Genomic DNA, 19,148 nt, shown 5'->3' with positions numbered 1-19,148 from the left:
GAACAGTAACAAGGAGTGAAAATTAAGTGACACGGGGTTCTAAGCAAAATCAGATTTCTCACAAAGGCCCCAAAGGGCCATGACTTTGGGTTTGCCAATAGGGATGGCATTTGCACTGATATCATGGCTATAATGTTATCATTACAATGCATGAAAGTGCTTAGCATAGGCCTGTTCAGTCCACAACCATGAAAGTCCCCTCAAGGGCCCTTCACTACCATCATGGTCGCTCTCCCATATTTGTGCATAAAGAAAAGCTAGCTGGCATAGGCGAGAAAAAAATGGAAACACAGCCCTGGTTCTGTATCTGTGTAATATAGAAAATGCTCCCTTCATGCCAGGAAGAAAGGCAAAAAGTAATAAATGATTTCATATAAATATTTGAAGTATCACCCTAATTTAATATAATATACTATATTTATTTCTGTTATTCTTTTTCATACATAATAATAGAATTCAAATCCCATTTGCTAATTAAATGAATGGATACCTTGGAGAGATGGTTGAATTACTGTCACAAGTCTACAATTTGGAAGAATACATATAAATATTGATAATAGAGTCAAATAATATTATACAGCCATAATCACACATGTAATGGAGACAACAATGTCTGCTAAGGGAGTCCGGGTGATATCTGAGGTATGTCTTGTCTGATTCACACTGATTTAATGATTAAAAAATATAAACTCTTGATATTGAACTTTAGTTGTAGGGCATAACTTGTGTTTTGGACATTGCTATATTGTCAGAACGTTTGGTATCACGGAATTCCACATGCATTGGTGTATATTAACCACAGCAAGCCTTAATTTATAGCTTATATAACCTATGATAATATTTGTATAGGATTTATGTAGTCTATTTTAAATAGTGGATTCACTCAACTGTTTCCCAAACTGTGTCCAATTAAAAAAGTTAAATGTGGTCCAGCACCAGTGTTCACCAAACACCAGTCCCCAAATCTAGCTCCACACTGTTTACCTTTAGTAGGCCTTCACAGCATACGGCTGCCCCTAGAACTTGGTTTCTGTAATAGGAACGACAGAGGACCCAGAGCCCACAGGTAATGCTGTACAGGAGAGTCCAGCAGAGACAAGACCAGAAAACAGGCAGAGGTCATACACAGGTAATCAGTCTGCCAAACAAGGTATCATAGGGTAAAGACAAAGTAGAGTCAGGGTCACAGGCAAAGGTCGGTCTAGGCAGCATACAGTTTCGGGGTAAGAAAACAGGCAGTCAGCAACAGTAAATCCAACAGATAAACACACACCAGTCAGCTAAACATAACATTACAAATGGCAACTGGGGACTGTGAGCAGAAAGGATATAAAGTCCTAGCACCAAATGGAAGAGCAGGATAAAGCCAGGGACTTCTGCTCCCTTTAGCTTTGTCCAGGATGCTGGGGATGCCAATAAAGTACATCTGAGGCTGCACGGCTAAAGATAAGCTGGGGATGCTAGAAGCTGCTGAGCAGAGGGCAAACAACTAATTTTGTTCTCCTTGCTGCAACCCTGCCGGAGAGAATAAACAGGGCGTGTTGGACTCCAGTGGTGCACTGTATGGGATCAGCCAGATAAATGTTTCCGAACAGATTAATTTCACATTACTTCCTAAGTCACGCTTTTTTTTTCATTGAATCAGATATGAAACATGTTTGAATTTTGGATAAACATTGGGTAAATCCTTAGTAAAAAGATTTACAAAGAAAGTACAATTTGCATGTAATGTACAATACAACCTTCCATCCCAACCTAATTTGTATTCTTACATCTGAAAGGCCAAACTTTACAACAATCAGACTCCAATCACCGAGATCATCCTCTTAGGCTTTCAGATTGTCTTCCCCTTCCAATTGGTCCTCTTCGCCATGTTCCTTCTACTTTTCTGTGTGACCATTTGTGGGAACTTCTTGCTCATCACATTGGTGTCTTACAGCATGAGCCTCCAGTCTCCAATGTATTTCTTCCTCACCCAACTCTCCATATCCGACATTTTGCTGAGTTCAGTTATTGAACCGGTGCTGCTCCATGTTCTCCTAAAGGAGTCTGTCAATATATCCTTTCCAAACTGCATAGTACAACTGTATTTCTTTATGTTAACAGAAATTTATGAAAGTGTTCTCCTGGCTCTGATGTCCTATGACCGATACGTGGCCATCTGCATTCCTCTACGGTACAACAATATTATGGAACACTTTTTCTGCATTAAAATGATCCTCCTGTTATGGTTATTTAGCATTTGTATTACATCAATTTTATTGATAACAGTGTGTAATTTATGGTTTTGTGGACCAAATATTATTGACCATTATTGCTGTGACCTAGAAATGATTTTGGATCTTTCTTGCTCCGATACCTCCATTGTTCACATGGAAATGGTTCTCTTTTCTATTCCTGTTTGTGTTTTTCCATTCATAGTAATTATTATATCTTACTATTTTGTTATTTATACCATCCTAAGACTTCCAACAACTACCAGCATGCAGAAGGCCTTCTCCACTTGTAGTTCTCACCTGACTGTGGTGTTCATGTTTTATGGATCATTGTTCTATATTTACATACTTCCTACAAAAGGGCAATCCTATAATCCAAGCAAAGCTTTGTCATTGCTGTACACTGTAGTAACTCCATTTTTAAATCCATTAATTTATAGTTTAAAAAATAAAGATATTAAGGCAGCTTTATGCAAATTCTCAGTCTCAATTTCTAATCTTCATGCGTATTCAATGTAGAAATTTAAAATGTAAGGCTGCTTTTTTTTTTTGTTTTAGATGGACACCTATAGAGGTTGTTTGCTTAGCGATTTTGGGTTGAGAAGGTGCCACCATTTAAGATCAGGAAATGTTCAGATATCTGCTTGAGTCTGGCTTCTGGTCATCTGCACTCCTTGAAATCTTTGCTTGTGGATTTTTTTAAGTTAATGCCATAGCTGATGATGAAATTTAGGCAATGCCCTTTATTAAAAGAAATGCCAAGAAGTATGAAAGAAGATATGCTGGTTCCATAGATAAAGTCATGGTTGGGTCATTCCTTTTACAAGCACGCCATATCTGCATTTTATTTTTCAGAGTAGCCATGCTGGAAAATAAATACAGTCTAATGGCTGACAAAGATTTTCTCATTTCCCCTACCAGGAGTATAGCAACCAGTGAACAGCCAGTGCTAATGCCCCCTCTCACCCCTCCATAATTCTACTATTGCCCCACAAACAGGTTGTAAGGATGCATTGGAATATATTTTAACATATGATTGGTCAATTGGCAACCATTCAGCTTTCAGACAATAAGGATGAAGAATAGCACCATGACCATAGGGAGGCAAAGTGATGAGAGTTCAGCCTTTCAGCAACATGTACATATAAGAAAGAAAGAAACAAAAGGTGGCTTTTTTTGTGGCAACACTCAAGTCAAAGTGCTTTAATCAAAAAAGTGGACTCCTGACTAAACATAGACTATCTGTGCTTCAAACTAGTATTTTAGTAAAGTGATACAAAACAATGAAAAACCAATTCATAATATTGCATTGGGTCTTGCAGGCTTTGTCTCTTTAGTCCAACGCGTTTCGCCTACTGGCATCCTTGGGGAATCCCTGGGGATTTTTTGGAGACCTATTCTAAACAGAATGGTATAATAAAAATAAATATGGCATCAAATATGTAACAAAGGAAAAAATGTACAAAACATATATATAATATATATATATATATATATATATATATATATATATATATATATTATCTTTGAACAGCAACTGAATTGGATACTGGGTAGCCTATGGCTGCTGGCCCACCACTGTACCTCTTTTGTAAATTATCATTCCTATTCCTAATTCTTAATTCCTATTCAAACATCTCACTCTTTCTGCACAACTAGAATTATGATATGTTTTTCTATTACCTCTGTTTTTCCAGATTCTGTTACAATCTATCTGGGACCAACTACTATATTAGGTCATAGTTTAATTCACTGACGGTAGACTTCATTTTCTTCAGTCAAATTGCTTCTTTGCTATAACCATTCTAAACCAGAATATCTTTAATTTGCCCTTGTCATTACAAGTGAGTACTATTTTAATGACCTGAACATTGCCTCGTATTCATTGCTCTATAATTACTGCATAGTTAATTAATGATTACAAGGATTTAATAGAAATTAATATTCACATGTGAACCATTTTCATGTAACATGGTTACATATATGTAACAACATATCACTACTCTAGAAAAGCCAGAGCATACATACCTTCACCGCATGACTCATCCCTGCACTAAAACATCAAATTATAGTGATCAGTCTGTTTCTTTTTCACATTATGCCATGAGAATTGTTTAATACTTGGTGAACAAACTGCCAGCACCGTTTATATGATGATTCTCTTCTTATAGAATGGTGATGTAGAACTATTAGATGTTGGTTTGACACAAGTTGAGGCAAATAAATTATGTGTTATTATATGTTAATTATGTGTTAATATGTGTATAGAAAACCTTATCAACCTACTATTATACATGGTATACTTTACATATTTATGATTATTTATAAATCTATACATTATCATTGTTTTGTACATTTTTTCCTTTGATATATAATTGATGCCATATTCGTTTTTATTATACCATTCTGTTAAGTGTAAGTCTCCAAAAATCCCCTGAGGAAGCCAGTAGGCGAAATGCGTTACTAAAATTTTTGTTTAAAGCACAGATGGACTATGTTTAGCCAGGAGTCCAGTTTTTTGAGTAAAGCACATTGACTTGAGTGTTATGTTTTCATTTTAAGGCTTGGCAATCCTATAAACTTTGACCCCTTTGGGTATATTTGTCTATTCATCAAAGTGAATAAACGAGCATGGAGCAGAAATGATGATGTGGCAGACCATAAATGCATACCACCATTAGGGGAAGGAAAAAATTCCAAAGGATTGACAAAAATTGTGAGTGCAAAATTTGTAAGGGAACAGGAGGCAGTTAATTGGCATCTTTTACATCAAATGTGCATCAAGACTTTACATGTATAATCATCAGCTTTTCCCAGGTTTCCTCAGGGCTTTGTAAATTAGGTCTTTTTTTTACTTATCTGTTGCCAACAACACCGCTGTGGTCTGCCTATATTGTCTCACCCATGGTGAAAACACCAGGCATTGGGTACTGCAGGGCTCAGTGGTACCAGCACCAGGCCGGTGACCGTGGAAACTGATCTACAGATGAACTTGCAAACAGGAGGATTCCCAGGGCTGCAGCAGAATTAATGCAGCCCTGAGAACCCACTGCGATCCCGGGGCACTAGAGGTTAATTAAGGCCTGGGATCATAACGATTTCCTCGATCTTCCGATGGTTTTGCAAAATCGGTTTGCTGAGGCAGAGACATTCTCGCTCATCCCTAGTAAGGAGTTTCGCGCATCACATTCCACACAGGGAGCTCAAGCGGACACTGCCTCCACCGTATCGTTCTGTAGAGGCAGCAGCAGCAGTAGTGGCAGCAGGCCGCACACATCCAAAAGTCTAGGACAAGGCAGGGAGGATTTTCTGAATGCCTGGCAAAACCTGATATGGCCACTTAAAACAAGAGAAGTGCAACGTTCAGGGGTGGCATTCATCGCTAGCAATGAGCGAGCACATTTTCAAAACAGGCAAATTCGGCCATTCTCGCTTACCAAAATTGTAAGTAAGAACCGCGACTGTAAATTCGCCATTCGAAATCGAACTTTAATTTTAAAAAAATGGCGGTCTGTGCTGATGAATGAATGCAACCACAACTGCATTAATTGATCAGCTCAGCGTGCAATCCCCGGCACTAGAGGTAAATGGGGACAAGCTGTCAGCCAATAAGTAAGCACTGGAGGTTTTGAATGAGGAGACTTCTCCCCAGTTAGCCTCTAGCCCCGGGGATCGCACACAGGATTCCCAGGGCTGTATGAACAAATGCAGCCCTGAGAATCCACTGCGATCCTGAGGCACTGGAGGTCAATTAATCTCTAGTGCTGGGGGATCACAGACAATCTTTTACTGGAACTTCGGATGTATCCGCGTAATCGGTTTGCCGAAATTTCACAGACACATCAGAAGTTCGAGAAAATTTTTCCCCCTCATCCCTATTCATCGCCAATGTCATGCTTGCCATTACGCCACTGTACATTTATACTTTATACTTTACATTTCTGTTGCTTCTGGGAGGCCAACAAACTGCATTTGAAAACCCCCAGTCCTTCCACTTTGATAGGTACCATTGCCTAATTTTTCAGCTAAGTATTGTAAGATTGAGGGTTGGCATTCATGTCATCCACTTCATGATGCAAACTAGCAATATTGTCTACCTTCCTACTGCTTCCGGTACCACAGACCACAGCAACACTGCTGGCGCACAAAACATCTTGGTCTGGTCTTTCTACATTTAATCACAAATTTCCGATATTTGTATTACACACTTCTGGGTGACGTTGACAATGGACTATACCCAGCTTTAGAAGACAGTTACCAATGTGGTCCATGCTCTGCCTCAGGGCCCACCGCCTCCTCCTGCTGCTGCCTGCCAGTGCTTCATTCACTAAAATTGTATTACACACTTCTGGGTGGCAATGACGATGCACTACACCCAGCTCTCCATGGTACTTACCAATGCGGTCTCACTGGTGATAGCTGACCAGTGGCCATACACTGCTACTGCTTTCGCTGACCCACGCTCCGTCTCTGGTCCTCCATCCTTTTGCCAAATGTCAACACGCTACTTCTCCACAACTTTATTGGTGGCATTCCTAACACATGTCATCCAGGTCATGATGCCAGCTAGCAATCCAGTCTCCTGCTGTTTTGGCAGCAGAGACTACTTTTGGTGGGTTGAGATCACATGTAGCGCAACCCTATCTCAATGTTCTAATGTGTAACAATCAGGGGTCAGGCTCAGAGTTCAGTGGCCGAAACAGCAAGCAGACACAGGCAGAAGCAGTTATGAATCTATGCATAAGCAGGGGTAGCAGATAAGGAGAAAACACAAACATAGTATAAGCACAAGCCGAGGTCGGTAGCCAATGTGAGTGAGACAGTGTGGGAGGAAGAGTAGTTGTTTAAACAGAAGCTAAGGGTTGGTATAAAGGTAGCAGTTTGGACCACTCTGTACCAGTAGCAGGAAGAGCAAGATATTTGCAGAGCCCAATAATCTCGCAACAGGAAGTTTCAGAGACATGGCTTAAATAGGAAGTTGATGGGATTTAGGTTTAGCAAGATACTAGGTATCAAGGTATCTTTTCCAAGGAATCCAACAGAGTGCAAAAGGCAAACCCTCAAGTGATGCAGTACAACCAGACACCGTAGCATTCCTGGATTGGGATCCTGCCATAATGTTTACGCTGTCCATCACGCAAAAGTCCTATTTGCCTGCTGTCACTTTACCTGCCATTTTCTGGAAAAGCACAAGGTCTTTTGGATCTTTGGTTTGGTATTTTCCCTTGTTTCCACTGTTCCCCTACACATACCTATTAAATTTGGTGGTTCTAACATGTATGGGGGCTTTGCTATTAATGTTTAAAGTTGGCCCATTGACATCACGGACCCATCGGAAGATCAAGGAAATTTTGGTGAGACTGTCAGAGGCCTTTTCGCTCATCCCTACTCTTCACCAAATTGATTTTTTTGGGGAATCTGTTGAAATGTTTTATACCAGAACATACTGCCAATAGCAACAATTTCTGTTGAAGATTGATAACATCAAGCCAAAGAGTGTGATTATTAGAGGGGTTGTGTAAGCCAATCTAGTTGACCATTGAGCTGCATGAGCCATAAGCAGACCTGCAAGGCAGTCCAATAGTCAAATACAACACAATGTCCCTGATTCATCATTGAAATCCGCGATCGCTGGACGGCTCCGTGCGCGAGCTTTTCCGGTTGTTGAATAGCGCGATCGCGCACGATTCCGGATCGCTAATACGAATGCGCGACCGATAATCCGATTTTGCTTGATGAATCAGGGGCAATGTGCTGTACTGTTATTAGCCTGATCATCAGGTGCAACAGTCAGAAAAAAACATTTTTGGTGTCCTTCCATAGTGAAAAAATTGATGGGTTAAAATACAGATCCTTTGACAGGTAAAATTATCTTGTCATAAGAAATGTTGCCATCTAAGCAGATAGCCACATATATGTAATATTATTTACTATGCAGTCATTGTGACTTGTAAAATTCACACAATAGGTGTCCTCTTGTGTGGCCACATTTTACCAGTGAAAGAACTTTAACAGTGAAAGATACAGTAAACACATTTCTAATTTTTTTCAACCGCGCGGTCAAAACTTGACAGCAGTTTTACTGATCATCAATGTCATAGTATTGGGATTTCAGGGTTCCCTTATTTTTCAAATAGTCTGTTTTGGTTTCTTTCTTTTAAAATACTGCTCGACAAAGTGTGGGAACCTCCTGATTATCACACTCGTATCCCACAGCGAGACCCTTGTATTTCTTCCTCACCCAACTCTGCATATCAAATATTGTGTTGAGTTCAAATATTGTTCCTAACTTGCTCCATGTTCTACTCCATAGCCCCCATGTCATTCCCTTCTCTAGCTGCATAGCACAATTCTATTTCTTTGTATTGGTTGAAGTTTATGAGTGCTTTATCCTCCTCGTCATATCCTATAATCGATATATTGCTATCTGAGCGACTTTAAAGTACAACACCATAATGAAACATAAAACCTGCATAAAACTTGTTTCTTGGTTACACATGACCCTTGCATTTATTAACTGCCACAGAACGTGGGGCCTGTATGCCCTTCAAAAATGAAGCAATCAGCTGGGCATGGGCAATAGGTCTGTTGTAGCAAAACCTCTGCAGGACCAGATAGCTCCAAAATCATGGACAACTCCAAAAGCGTAGCAGGAATCAGTGTAAATATTTACAAGACGCGGTCTTGTAAGGGCGATGAGCTCTGCTGCTTGTGCTGAATTAACAACGAGCGGGGATGACTCATGGACTATGTCAGGTAGTTCCACAATGGCATAACCTGCCATATATTGGGGTATGATCGCGTAATAAATATTAAAAGTTCAGTAAAGGACCTTGTATCAGGACCTTGGATACCGTGTATCAGAAGTATAAGCAATGGTTAAATTCTGGGTACCTGTCAGTATATGCTCATACCTTGATAATCATTGTGCTGTGAGACGTTGAGTAGAAAAATGTTTCAGAAGATTAGGAACAGAATATAAGGAGTGTACAGTTGTAGAATGTCCTAAAGTTATGGTGTTAGAAATTCCCAAAGCCATTGCAATGGCAGCCAATGACTTGAGGAAGGTCGGCATGCCTTGGACAACAGGTGTCACAACCTTGGAAAAATAAGCCAGTGGGCGTAGTCCGGCTCCATTCTTGTGCTACCACCGCCGCCATGGTCTCGCAATCTTCTTTAGCATAAGCGTTAAATGCCAAAGAAACTGGCCCCACCATACCCTCAGATATTAAAAAACCCAGATATTGCACTGTGGGTTGAACAAACTGCATCTTTTGATGTGAAATCTTTATGCCGCATCAGACAAATATTGTAACATTGAAATAGTGTCTTGTGTAACAGCCTCAGACCCTTGACCACAAAGCATCAAATGATCAGCATATTGTAATAAAACTGTACCATGCCTTGGGCGCCAGCCTTGAAGAACATGAAAAATGACAACAGAAAAAGCCGCAGGAGAATCCATAAACCCCCATGGCAAGCACATCCTCGTATAATGTTGTCCTTGAAAAGTGAATGCAAGCAATGGCTGTGTGTCAGGATCAAGAAGAATGGAAAAGAAAGCAATTGCTATGTCAACAACAGAGAAGTAATTCGCCGTGGCAGGGATGGATGGGAGAATGGTGTTTATGTCTGGTGATATTGGAATTATCAAATTATTGATTGCCCCAAGGTCTTGTACAAAATGATGAATGAAGTACCGTCCTGTTTGGGGACTGGGTTTATGGGAGTATTATAAGGGGATATAATAGGTCTACAATGGCATTGCATGGTATTGGATCTAAAGGTTTAATTATCATTTGATTACCCAAAGTAACGGGCCTTGCAACCTTTCGTGTGGTATGGGTGATAAAACACTTTGGGAGCTTACTGCAACATCACGAGATGCGTGTGGACTTGTGGTGCTATCAGGTACAGCTGAACCAACAGAGGAAGATGCAACTTCGGGGGCTGAAACCATAGGATCTAATTGGTTACTACCCCCCACCCTCTGCTGCACTGTTAGACCAGCAACATAATCTTCTTCTTCCAAGTCTTTATTTAAGATGGAATAAGGCTGTATAATGAGGGGGGCTCTTAGCGTCTGAATCAGGGGTCTGTGTCTCATGTGATTTAAAATAAGTGGCTAATTGTAACAACATTTTGGCACATTCTGACATATATTTCATGTCCCATTGTGGTTCGCCCCCATAGTACGGGAAGGCATCCTTATTCCCTATGCATAAGCCCTTAATTATTTTAAAGTGGAATTGATCAAAGGCGCCGTCTCCGGGGAAGGGACTATTACCTTTCATTCCCTCTGTCCAGCCTGCTATATGGGCTCCTGGTCAGCTGCCGGGCCCATCCCCAGACACAATCCACTGTGCGCTAAGTCCTGGGGCCAACCGATTGCTGGGAGACGCAACCAGTCCCTCGAGGTGGAGCGGGGGCTTGCTTAGGTGAAGACTGCGGAGATAGATTGGTGAACTGGGGTCTGGTGAATACTGGGGCTGATCATAGCCTTACAAATTCTTTTTAGGAAGGAAACAGCCGGCAACACAATCCTGCACAGCTCCCACCCCTACCCTCTGAAAAGGAGTATTACTTGGCACTCAACACAATTATAACAGCAGGTATTTTCTTCTCGGCATTACCAAGAAAACCCCCTAACCCTAGGGGAGGAGATCTAGATAAAATACTATTCAGAACAGAGACTAAATGTTTGTTTTCTCTCAATGCCCTTGTAACTCCTAGTCTGAATCATATGATGTAATTTAAACCTTTTTTGCAAATCCCCATAGGATGGTATGAGATATATTTACCAAAACAACATCATTTAACCCATCTGTTATGTTTTCAACTTAATCTTCCTTGTGACTCCCATTGGGAAATCCAAATCCCTCTGATTCACTGCTGGGGAATATTAGTCCCTTGCACTATTACTCTTTGTGAGAGAAACAATATCCACCCTAATTATGTGTATCTTTCCTTATATCCCCACATCACCCCATTTGATGAAACTAAATTGTAGCAGCACATACAAGCTACAGCATATACTTACTTTTATTGTTTGGGATCAGCTGTTGCACACATGATTTAGCATGCAATACACTATATCATCAATTAGTCATTTATGTATGTTGTGTATGTTGTGTTTTGCATGCAACATAGAGTACTTAACTGTTATTATGCCACGTACTACAACTCATGATGTCAATATGCAATGTGACTTGTGAATTGTATGTATGCAATCACTATATTATAGCTATAGCTAAATTATTAACATTTATATAGGACACTGCGTAGGATATATTGTATTAGTAAATTGTAAATACTATGTTGCATGGATCACATTATATGTCTTTTAGTGCTATCATACTGATCATTTTATCCAAGAATAACCGCGTTGTAACTTTTTACCCTAGGTATAACAACACACACATACCATTATATGCATATTTAAATATTCACGAAAATCCTCACTCAAACACATCAACCAATAACCTTTACATTTAACCCTCTCCCCTAGGGCACTCTACAAGGGACTGGGGGGCCCATGGGCCCTCTTGGTATGTCTGCATAGGATTTCCCCAGTGCTTGTCAACCCCCGGCCCTAGTTTGGGCACCGGAGCTTATCTGATGCCCAGGAATACTATCTCCTCTGTTACCAAGTGAGAGTGCCCAGGGGAGGAGGGTTTTTGAATTCCCATCAACACCCACAGGAGGATCTGGGAAGTGTCTTCACCCCATCCAGTCCCCCCAGTGACCACCGTGCATGCGCAGACTCTCAGGCATGCATGATGGCCAATCGCTACCATTACCCAGCTAAGAGCGGAAGAAAACAATCTGACCCCAATATCATAAATGCGCATCCGCGGACTATGCCCACATGGGCAATATAGCAACATCTATGCCGTTTAACCATTTAAAAGGGCAGTCTGTCCTCAATACCAGTCCCTTTGCAGCTGGCTGCGAACTTTTACTCTTCCCACACACTACCAATAGTTAATGTAAGTAAAACTCCATCTTTACAGGAACCAAAATTCCTATATTTTTGTATATGGCCCTAATGAGTTACTGAAACTTTCTTTACCTCATGTTCTCAACTATAAGGTCTAATCCCTTCAACAATTTTTCTCCAGCTTTTCCCAAAAAGCTTGTCGCAAGGTTATTTCTTTCTTTTCTCTGTTTACCCCTTGGCAAGTAACATACTTGAATGTAATTAGATTTTATACTTTTAGTCATATTCAATAACTTTCCTTTAAAACCTTCTTCTAACTTACCTATTATCCTTATTTATTTTATAGTGAATAATGGGACAATGAGAAACCCCAAGCATGCTTATATGTTTGAAGAGGTAAGATATAAACCCTCTCATCCATATAGGCCCCATAAATTAATCCTATTTCTTACTTTATCCATATCCCGTATTATATAGATATATTGTATCTTTATGAAATTTTATTTTTACATGCACTATAGTCAGATCTCCAAGTTTGGACTCGACCGGGTTGCATACTTTTAACATCTGCTCTGAATTCCATATTTAAGTATCAACCTTAAGAGCTAAACAACAAATCAATCAATACTGTGGCTATCGCAAATATAAGTAAGTAGCAATCCTGTACCACTATTTTCGAGACTATCCTATCCTCTAGTCAACAAATACCTCCTATTTATACCAGACACCTACTCATCATATACGTAGCCAATTCCTAATCCGAAACTGAGATTTGATCCTTAAGTCACTTCTGGACTAATAACTACCAACAGGTAAGTCACTATAATTGCACTTACCACTTTATCAATAGAAAACCCCTTAATACCCTTTGAAGACAGACATATTCTCGATTATCACATCAATCACGCATGCAATGTCTTTTATTGGCATATCAAACATAACCTTGTCAACTCACAATAAACACAGATAATACTTTTATAGACAATATCGTAAGACATCTGCTCCACATTCGTTCTAGCATTGACGTTTGTACACCAGTAATATTTTACACATGTTTTATATCATACAATCTATTTTTGTACTGTATGTGAGTAGAAGTCAGAATGTTTGATTGACATTGCACTGTTGGTTTGATTTACTAATAATACACAATTAAGTCATCCACTGGGAAAAAAATATTTCTAGAAATAATTTCCCCAGGTATGCATCCTAATCAAGTGATAATGGTTCCTAAGAGAATATGTGTACACATTCATATTCCCAGTAGCTCAGTCTCATTAATTCTGTTTTCTATAAAAGCCAAGGAAAACTGTATCGTTTTTGAGCTGTACTGTAAAAGTAACAGTTCAGAATTAACTGAACAAACGCTCCTGGGTAAGGTGAATTTTAGTTATATTTGCTACATTAATTAACATTTTCTTAGCTTTGTATTGATAAAGATGTTTTCAACCTTTTGTAGAGCACAGATGTAATTATTTAAAAAAGAGATAAGTTTATGTTCATTGTTGAACTTGATGTCTTTTTTTCAACTATGTAACTATGAAATATAATGTATTAAAACAGTATTTATTTTTCAAGTATGCACATTTTTTTTTTTTGACAAAGAACAAAACTTTTACCTTTTTTGCTACCTATGATTATTTTACTTGCTTTGTTTATTTCTTTATTTATTGATTGTTTCTGTGTAAGCAATATACAAAATTCTATTTATTGAAATCTATTACTTATTTTCTCAGATTAAAGAAATTGATAAGGAAATCTGCATGCATTCCAAAAACATGCAGTTAAGTTTATTGACGTCCCCCAAAATTGGCCTAAACCTGTGTTATTGATGTATGACTACAGTGGGAATCTCAGCGTGTGAGCTCCTTTGAGAAATAGGTAATGATATGGTTTTCGACTGTAAAATGTTGACGCTATCTCAAAACAAGCTAATAACTGGGACATTGAGGCTGTTAAGGACTAATTGGCAGTGGTCAAATCTCAACTTAGTCTTGCAGTTCCTATTTTCAGTTCCTGTGACTTATGTAGAATAGGAAAAAATGTATTGCATATGTTTTTTTGGTATTTTCTGTAACCTTTCTTTCTCTCTATTAAAATCTTTGTTCATTAACATTTTATTATGCTTTTGTTTCTTATTTCCTAGCACTCTCTTTCAGAAATCCTTTTGGCAACTAAGATTCATCCTAACATGCTCCATGCTGTTTTGATATAAAATACACCCTAAGATCAATTTTCAGTTCCATCAACCAACTGTCTTTCTTTGGTGTTGAAAAGTTTGGGAAATCTTCTTCTGACATTCATGTCTTATGAGGGGTAATTGGCCATCTGTGTATCGTTGCATTATACTCTATTATTGAACCATCAGTTTTGCTTCATAACAGTTATCAAGTTGGTGTTTGAGTTTTCTTGCCGTATTTACTTCTACTTTATGCATATTATAATTACAATTTTGTGGATTCAATATAATTTGCAATTTTTTCCATTATTTTGATCCAGTCTTTGAACTTTTCTACTCCAATACCACCATTGTTCAGCTATTAGTAACATCATCATCTGTAAAAGTTGTTGGTGTCCTCCTATTTTTTGTCATCGTTTTATTATAAATTTGTGTAATATTCACCTTTTTTAAAATCCCATCTATTATTGAAAGCCATACTTGGAAAGTTTTTTCCTTTCTTTTTATCTACATGATCTGTTTCTATCTCTTCTCACCTTTTTAATAAAATGTGGCGTTTTTTTTAACCATTGCTTTAAAAAGAAAAATAGTATTCTATCTTTAGATCTTGCCTTATGGATAAGAAAAATACAAGCTCACAATCTGTGATCTACCTCATAGGGTTTCAGTTTCCGCACGTTATAACATTTTTGGTCTTCTTCCTATTCCTTCTGTCTTATTGTGTGACAATATGTGGAAACCTTCTGATCATCACAATGGTGTTCTACAGTAAATCCCTCCATTCTCCCATGTACTTCTTCCTCTCCCAGCTCGCTGTAGCTGATATATTATTGGTAACTGATATTCTTCCTAACACACTCGATGCTATCTTGGAAGAAAGTATTACCGTCATTTCAGTGTCTAGTTGCATCACTCAGTTTTACTTCTTTGCCATCGCAGAAACATCAGAATGTCTTCTTCTCACAGTGATGTCCTACGACCGGTATTTGGCCATCTGTAAGCCGTTGCATTATCCTATGTTAATGAGCCACAAATTTTGCTGGATAACAATTATCACAACTTGGATTTTAACGTGTTTGGCAGTATTGAGTTATACTTTGCCCATATCAAGATTCGATTTCTGTGGTCCTAATATAATGGATAACTTTTTCTGTGATCTTGACCCAATCCTTGAGCTTTCCTGCTCCGATACCACCATTGTACAAATAGAACGAACAATATGCGCCACACTTTTTGCTGTTATTCCTTTTTTTCTTATCATTGTATCATATGTTTATATCATAATTACTATTTTCCAAATCCCATCTATTACAGGTCGAAAGAAAGTTTTCTCAACATGCAGCGCCCATCTGATTGTTGTTTCCATGTTTTATGGTACTCTAGTTTCTGTCTATTTGGTACCTAGGGGAAAACAGTTATGGAATATAACTAAATTCCTATCATTGTTATACACTGTACTGACCCCAATGTTAAATCCAATTATATACAGCCTGAGGAATGCAGACTTAAAACAAGTTATAAAAAAAGTTGTACCTAATGTTTTTATCATTAAAATTTCTAAATGACGAGATGTACAAACATGTTCTTCTTTTACAGTGTTCTGGTCTAAACCCAAAAACTAATATATTACAGTTAGCTAGTCATCCTTTGATATGGTGAACCCATTAAATTTTATAAACTGTAGGTTAAAGCAAACCTAAACCAAAATTTTTACTTTACATAAAAAAATAAACAAACAATTTATATAAAGTAAAAATTACCTTCTTTTTTTTTAGAAGGAGGTTTAAAGGTTTTTTTAAAAAAAAAAAAAGACGGGAAAAAAAGAGTAAAGCCACTGCCCTTTTGTCTTCATCATTGTGGTGAATCAATGGGCTGAAAAAGAAGTACTGAGCCTCCCGGAATAGGCTTGCGCAGGGAAATTTGCTCTTTTTTTTCCCAATCTATGTCACACAATATTGTGCCTGCGCAGTACAAGATTGGGTGACATATGAAGAAGGAGGTAGAAAATGGCGGTGCTCGGCGCATCCTTCATTCGGGGACGAAGGAGGATATAAGAGTGATGTAGAACCTGATCCAGGAAACTTCTGGATTGATCGATGCATCTTCGAATGTAAAGGTGAGTGAGTTTTTGTTTTTTTTTTTGGTTTAAGTGAGCCACAATGGGACCTTCAATTTGCCTTGACAAAATATACAAGTACATTTTTTTACCAGAATTTTTTCTGATGCTTAAAAAAGGAGGAAAAAAAATACTTGTATATATGTTGATGAAGCATATATTTTCAAGGCCAATTGAATGTCTCATTATAGTTCATTGAACTTGTTTATTGAATAAATCTATTTTGAGGATGTGGTCGTAATACTGTTATAGGCATTTCTTCTTTGAATGTTACTGATTTTCCCTTCATTATCAGCTGGTGATCCTCGGGTGATCCTAGGGTGAGTGAGTATTGTCACCCTATTACAGAAGTGCATGATTGGAATGGGAAATGTTGTTCTTACATATGGGTGATATGTCTGTGAAAGTGTTTTGTGTGTCTGTTGTTTTTTTAATCCCGAAAATTTCAAATATATCTGTACATGTGCTATGTATTTAGTTCTATTAACTGTGTGTACATTTGTAAAAGGGGTATAAATTTCCCATTTGAGTGACATGGGAAAAGCAATTTTGCATGGTCATGATGGTCAATGGATATGTAAGCCCCAGCTTGGATATCTTTAACCTAAACTAATGTCCCAAAGTCCAAATCGACTTCTGGGTATCCAGGATAAGCATCTGGCCAGTTTGTAGAACATGCAGAAAGGTCTAGGTCTTCTTTGACATTTCCAACCCCTGGTGGATTACATTATTTAGCTTTAGATAAGTCTTTCTCCATGATGGAACATATATATGTTCCATCATACCTCTATCTGGTGGTGGTGCTTATTACTAAATTATTCTGATGACTAATTATTGGTGCTGGGCTATCCAGCAATCACAGTGTTCTTGTCATATCTTCCTTCACTTTATTCCACCCAACGCTCTCTTTGCTTCCGCCTCTACCACCACTAAAAAGAAAAAAATGATAAAAAGTTAAACCGTAAGGGGTAAAGCTCTAATTTTTGGAATGACCTCTCTAAAAAAGTGCTGCCTCTGATACGAGACTGATAAAGGCTCTTCAATGTTCACTGCCTCTGCTACGAGACCTGTGCAGACCTTTTCAATGCTCTGCCTCTACTCCAAGGCCTGCCTATATTCCCCTTCTGAAAACCTCAGGATTCGTCTGCTATAGGACCCTGGAAAACCTTATAATAAATGTAAAAAAATTAGGTCCAATACATATTAAAACACAATGAAGTTCAGTAAAAAGACAGTGAGCATGCATTTTGTATTCTGTAGGCATTGAAACATGAATGCACTAATCCCTAAACCTGTATTTTTAAGGATATTTGCTTATTTGTCAAGATAAATATTGCTTTTTAACAGTAGGATCTACTGCCTACCCCCAACGTGTTTGAATTTTGGATAAACATTGGGTAAATCCTTGGTAAAGAAAGTACAATTTGCATGTAATGTACAATACAACCTTCTTACATCTGAAAGGCCAAACTTTACAACAATCAGACTACGATCGCTGAGATCATCCTCCTAGGCTTTCAGATTGTCTCCCCCTTCCAATTGGTCCTCTTCGCCATGTTCGTTCTAATTTCTGACCATTTGTGGGAACTTCTTGCTCATCAAATTGGTGTCTTACAGCACGAGCCTCCAGTCTCCAATGTATTTCTTCCTCACCCAACTCTCCATATCCATTTTGCTGAGTTCAGTTATTGAACCGGTGCTGCTCCATGGTCTCCTAAAGGACTAGAGACTACAACCGTATTTCTTTATGTTAACAGAAGTTTATGAAAGTGTTCTCCTGGCTCTGATGTCCTATCACCGATACGTGGCCATCTGCAGTCCTCTACGGTACAACAATATTATGGAACACGTTTTCTGCATTAAAATGATCCTCCTGTTATGGATTATTTAGCATTTGTATTACATTAATTTTATTGATAACAGTGTGTAATGTATTGTTTTGTGGACCAAATATTATTGACCATTATTGCCGTGACCTAGAAATTATTTTGGATCTTTCTTGCTCCGATACCTCCATTGTTCATATGGAAATGGTTCTTTTCTATTCCTGTGTGTGTTTTTCCATTTATTGTAATTATTTTGTTATTTATCCTAAGACTTCCAACAACTACCAGCATGCAGAAGGCCTTCTCCACTTGTAGTTCTCACCTGACTGTGGTGTTCATGTTTTATGGATCATTGTTCTATATTTACATACTTCCTACAAAAGGACAATCCTATAATCCAAGCAAAGCTTTGTCATTGTTGTACACTGTAGTAATCCAATTATTTATAGTTTAAAAAATAAAAATTTTGATGGAGCTTTATGCAAATTCTCAGTCTCAATTTCTTACTTTATGTGCATACAATGGAGAAATGGGCTTTTTTTTTTAGATGGACACCTATAGAGGTTGTTTGCTTAGCAATTTTGAGTTGAGAAGGTGCCACCATTTAAGATCAGGATAGGAAATGTTCAGATATCTGCTTGAGTCTGGCTTCTGATCACCTGCACTCCTTGAAATCTTTGCTTGTGGATTTTTTTCAGTTAATACCATACCTGTTAATAAATTTAGGCAATGCCCTTTATTAAAGAAATGTCAAGAAGAAGTATGAAATAAGTGGGTATGCTGGTTCGGTAAGATAAAGCTATGGTTGGGTCATTCCTTTTACAAGCACGCCATATCTGCCTTTTATTTCTCAGAGTAGCCGTGCTAGACA

The 19,148-nt window shown here is 38.4% G+C and overlaps 1 protein-coding gene across 1 annotated transcript; it reads left to right on the top strand.

The window, feature by feature from the left end:
- The first annotated feature begins 609 nt into the window (after positions 1-609).
- Positions 610-2,735, top strand: LOC140322167 (olfactory receptor 1500-like). The gene is made up of 2 exons (XM_072398775.1): positions 610-642; positions 1,782-2,735. The coding sequence occupies exons 1-2, from the start codon at positions 610-612 to the stop codon at positions 2,733-2,735; spliced, it is 987 nt and encodes a 328-aa protein (XP_072254876.1).
- The last annotated feature ends 16,413 nt before the right edge of the window (positions 2,736-19,148 follow it).

The sequence above is a fragment of the Pyxicephalus adspersus genome, chromosome 2 (genome assembly GCF_032062135.1).
Source record: "Pyxicephalus adspersus chromosome 2, UCB_Pads_2.0, whole genome shotgun sequence".
Classification (NCBI taxonomy): Eukaryota; Metazoa; Chordata; class Amphibia; order Anura; family Pyxicephalidae; genus Pyxicephalus; species Pyxicephalus adspersus.
This window is presented reverse-complemented; position numbering and strand designations above follow the sequence as displayed.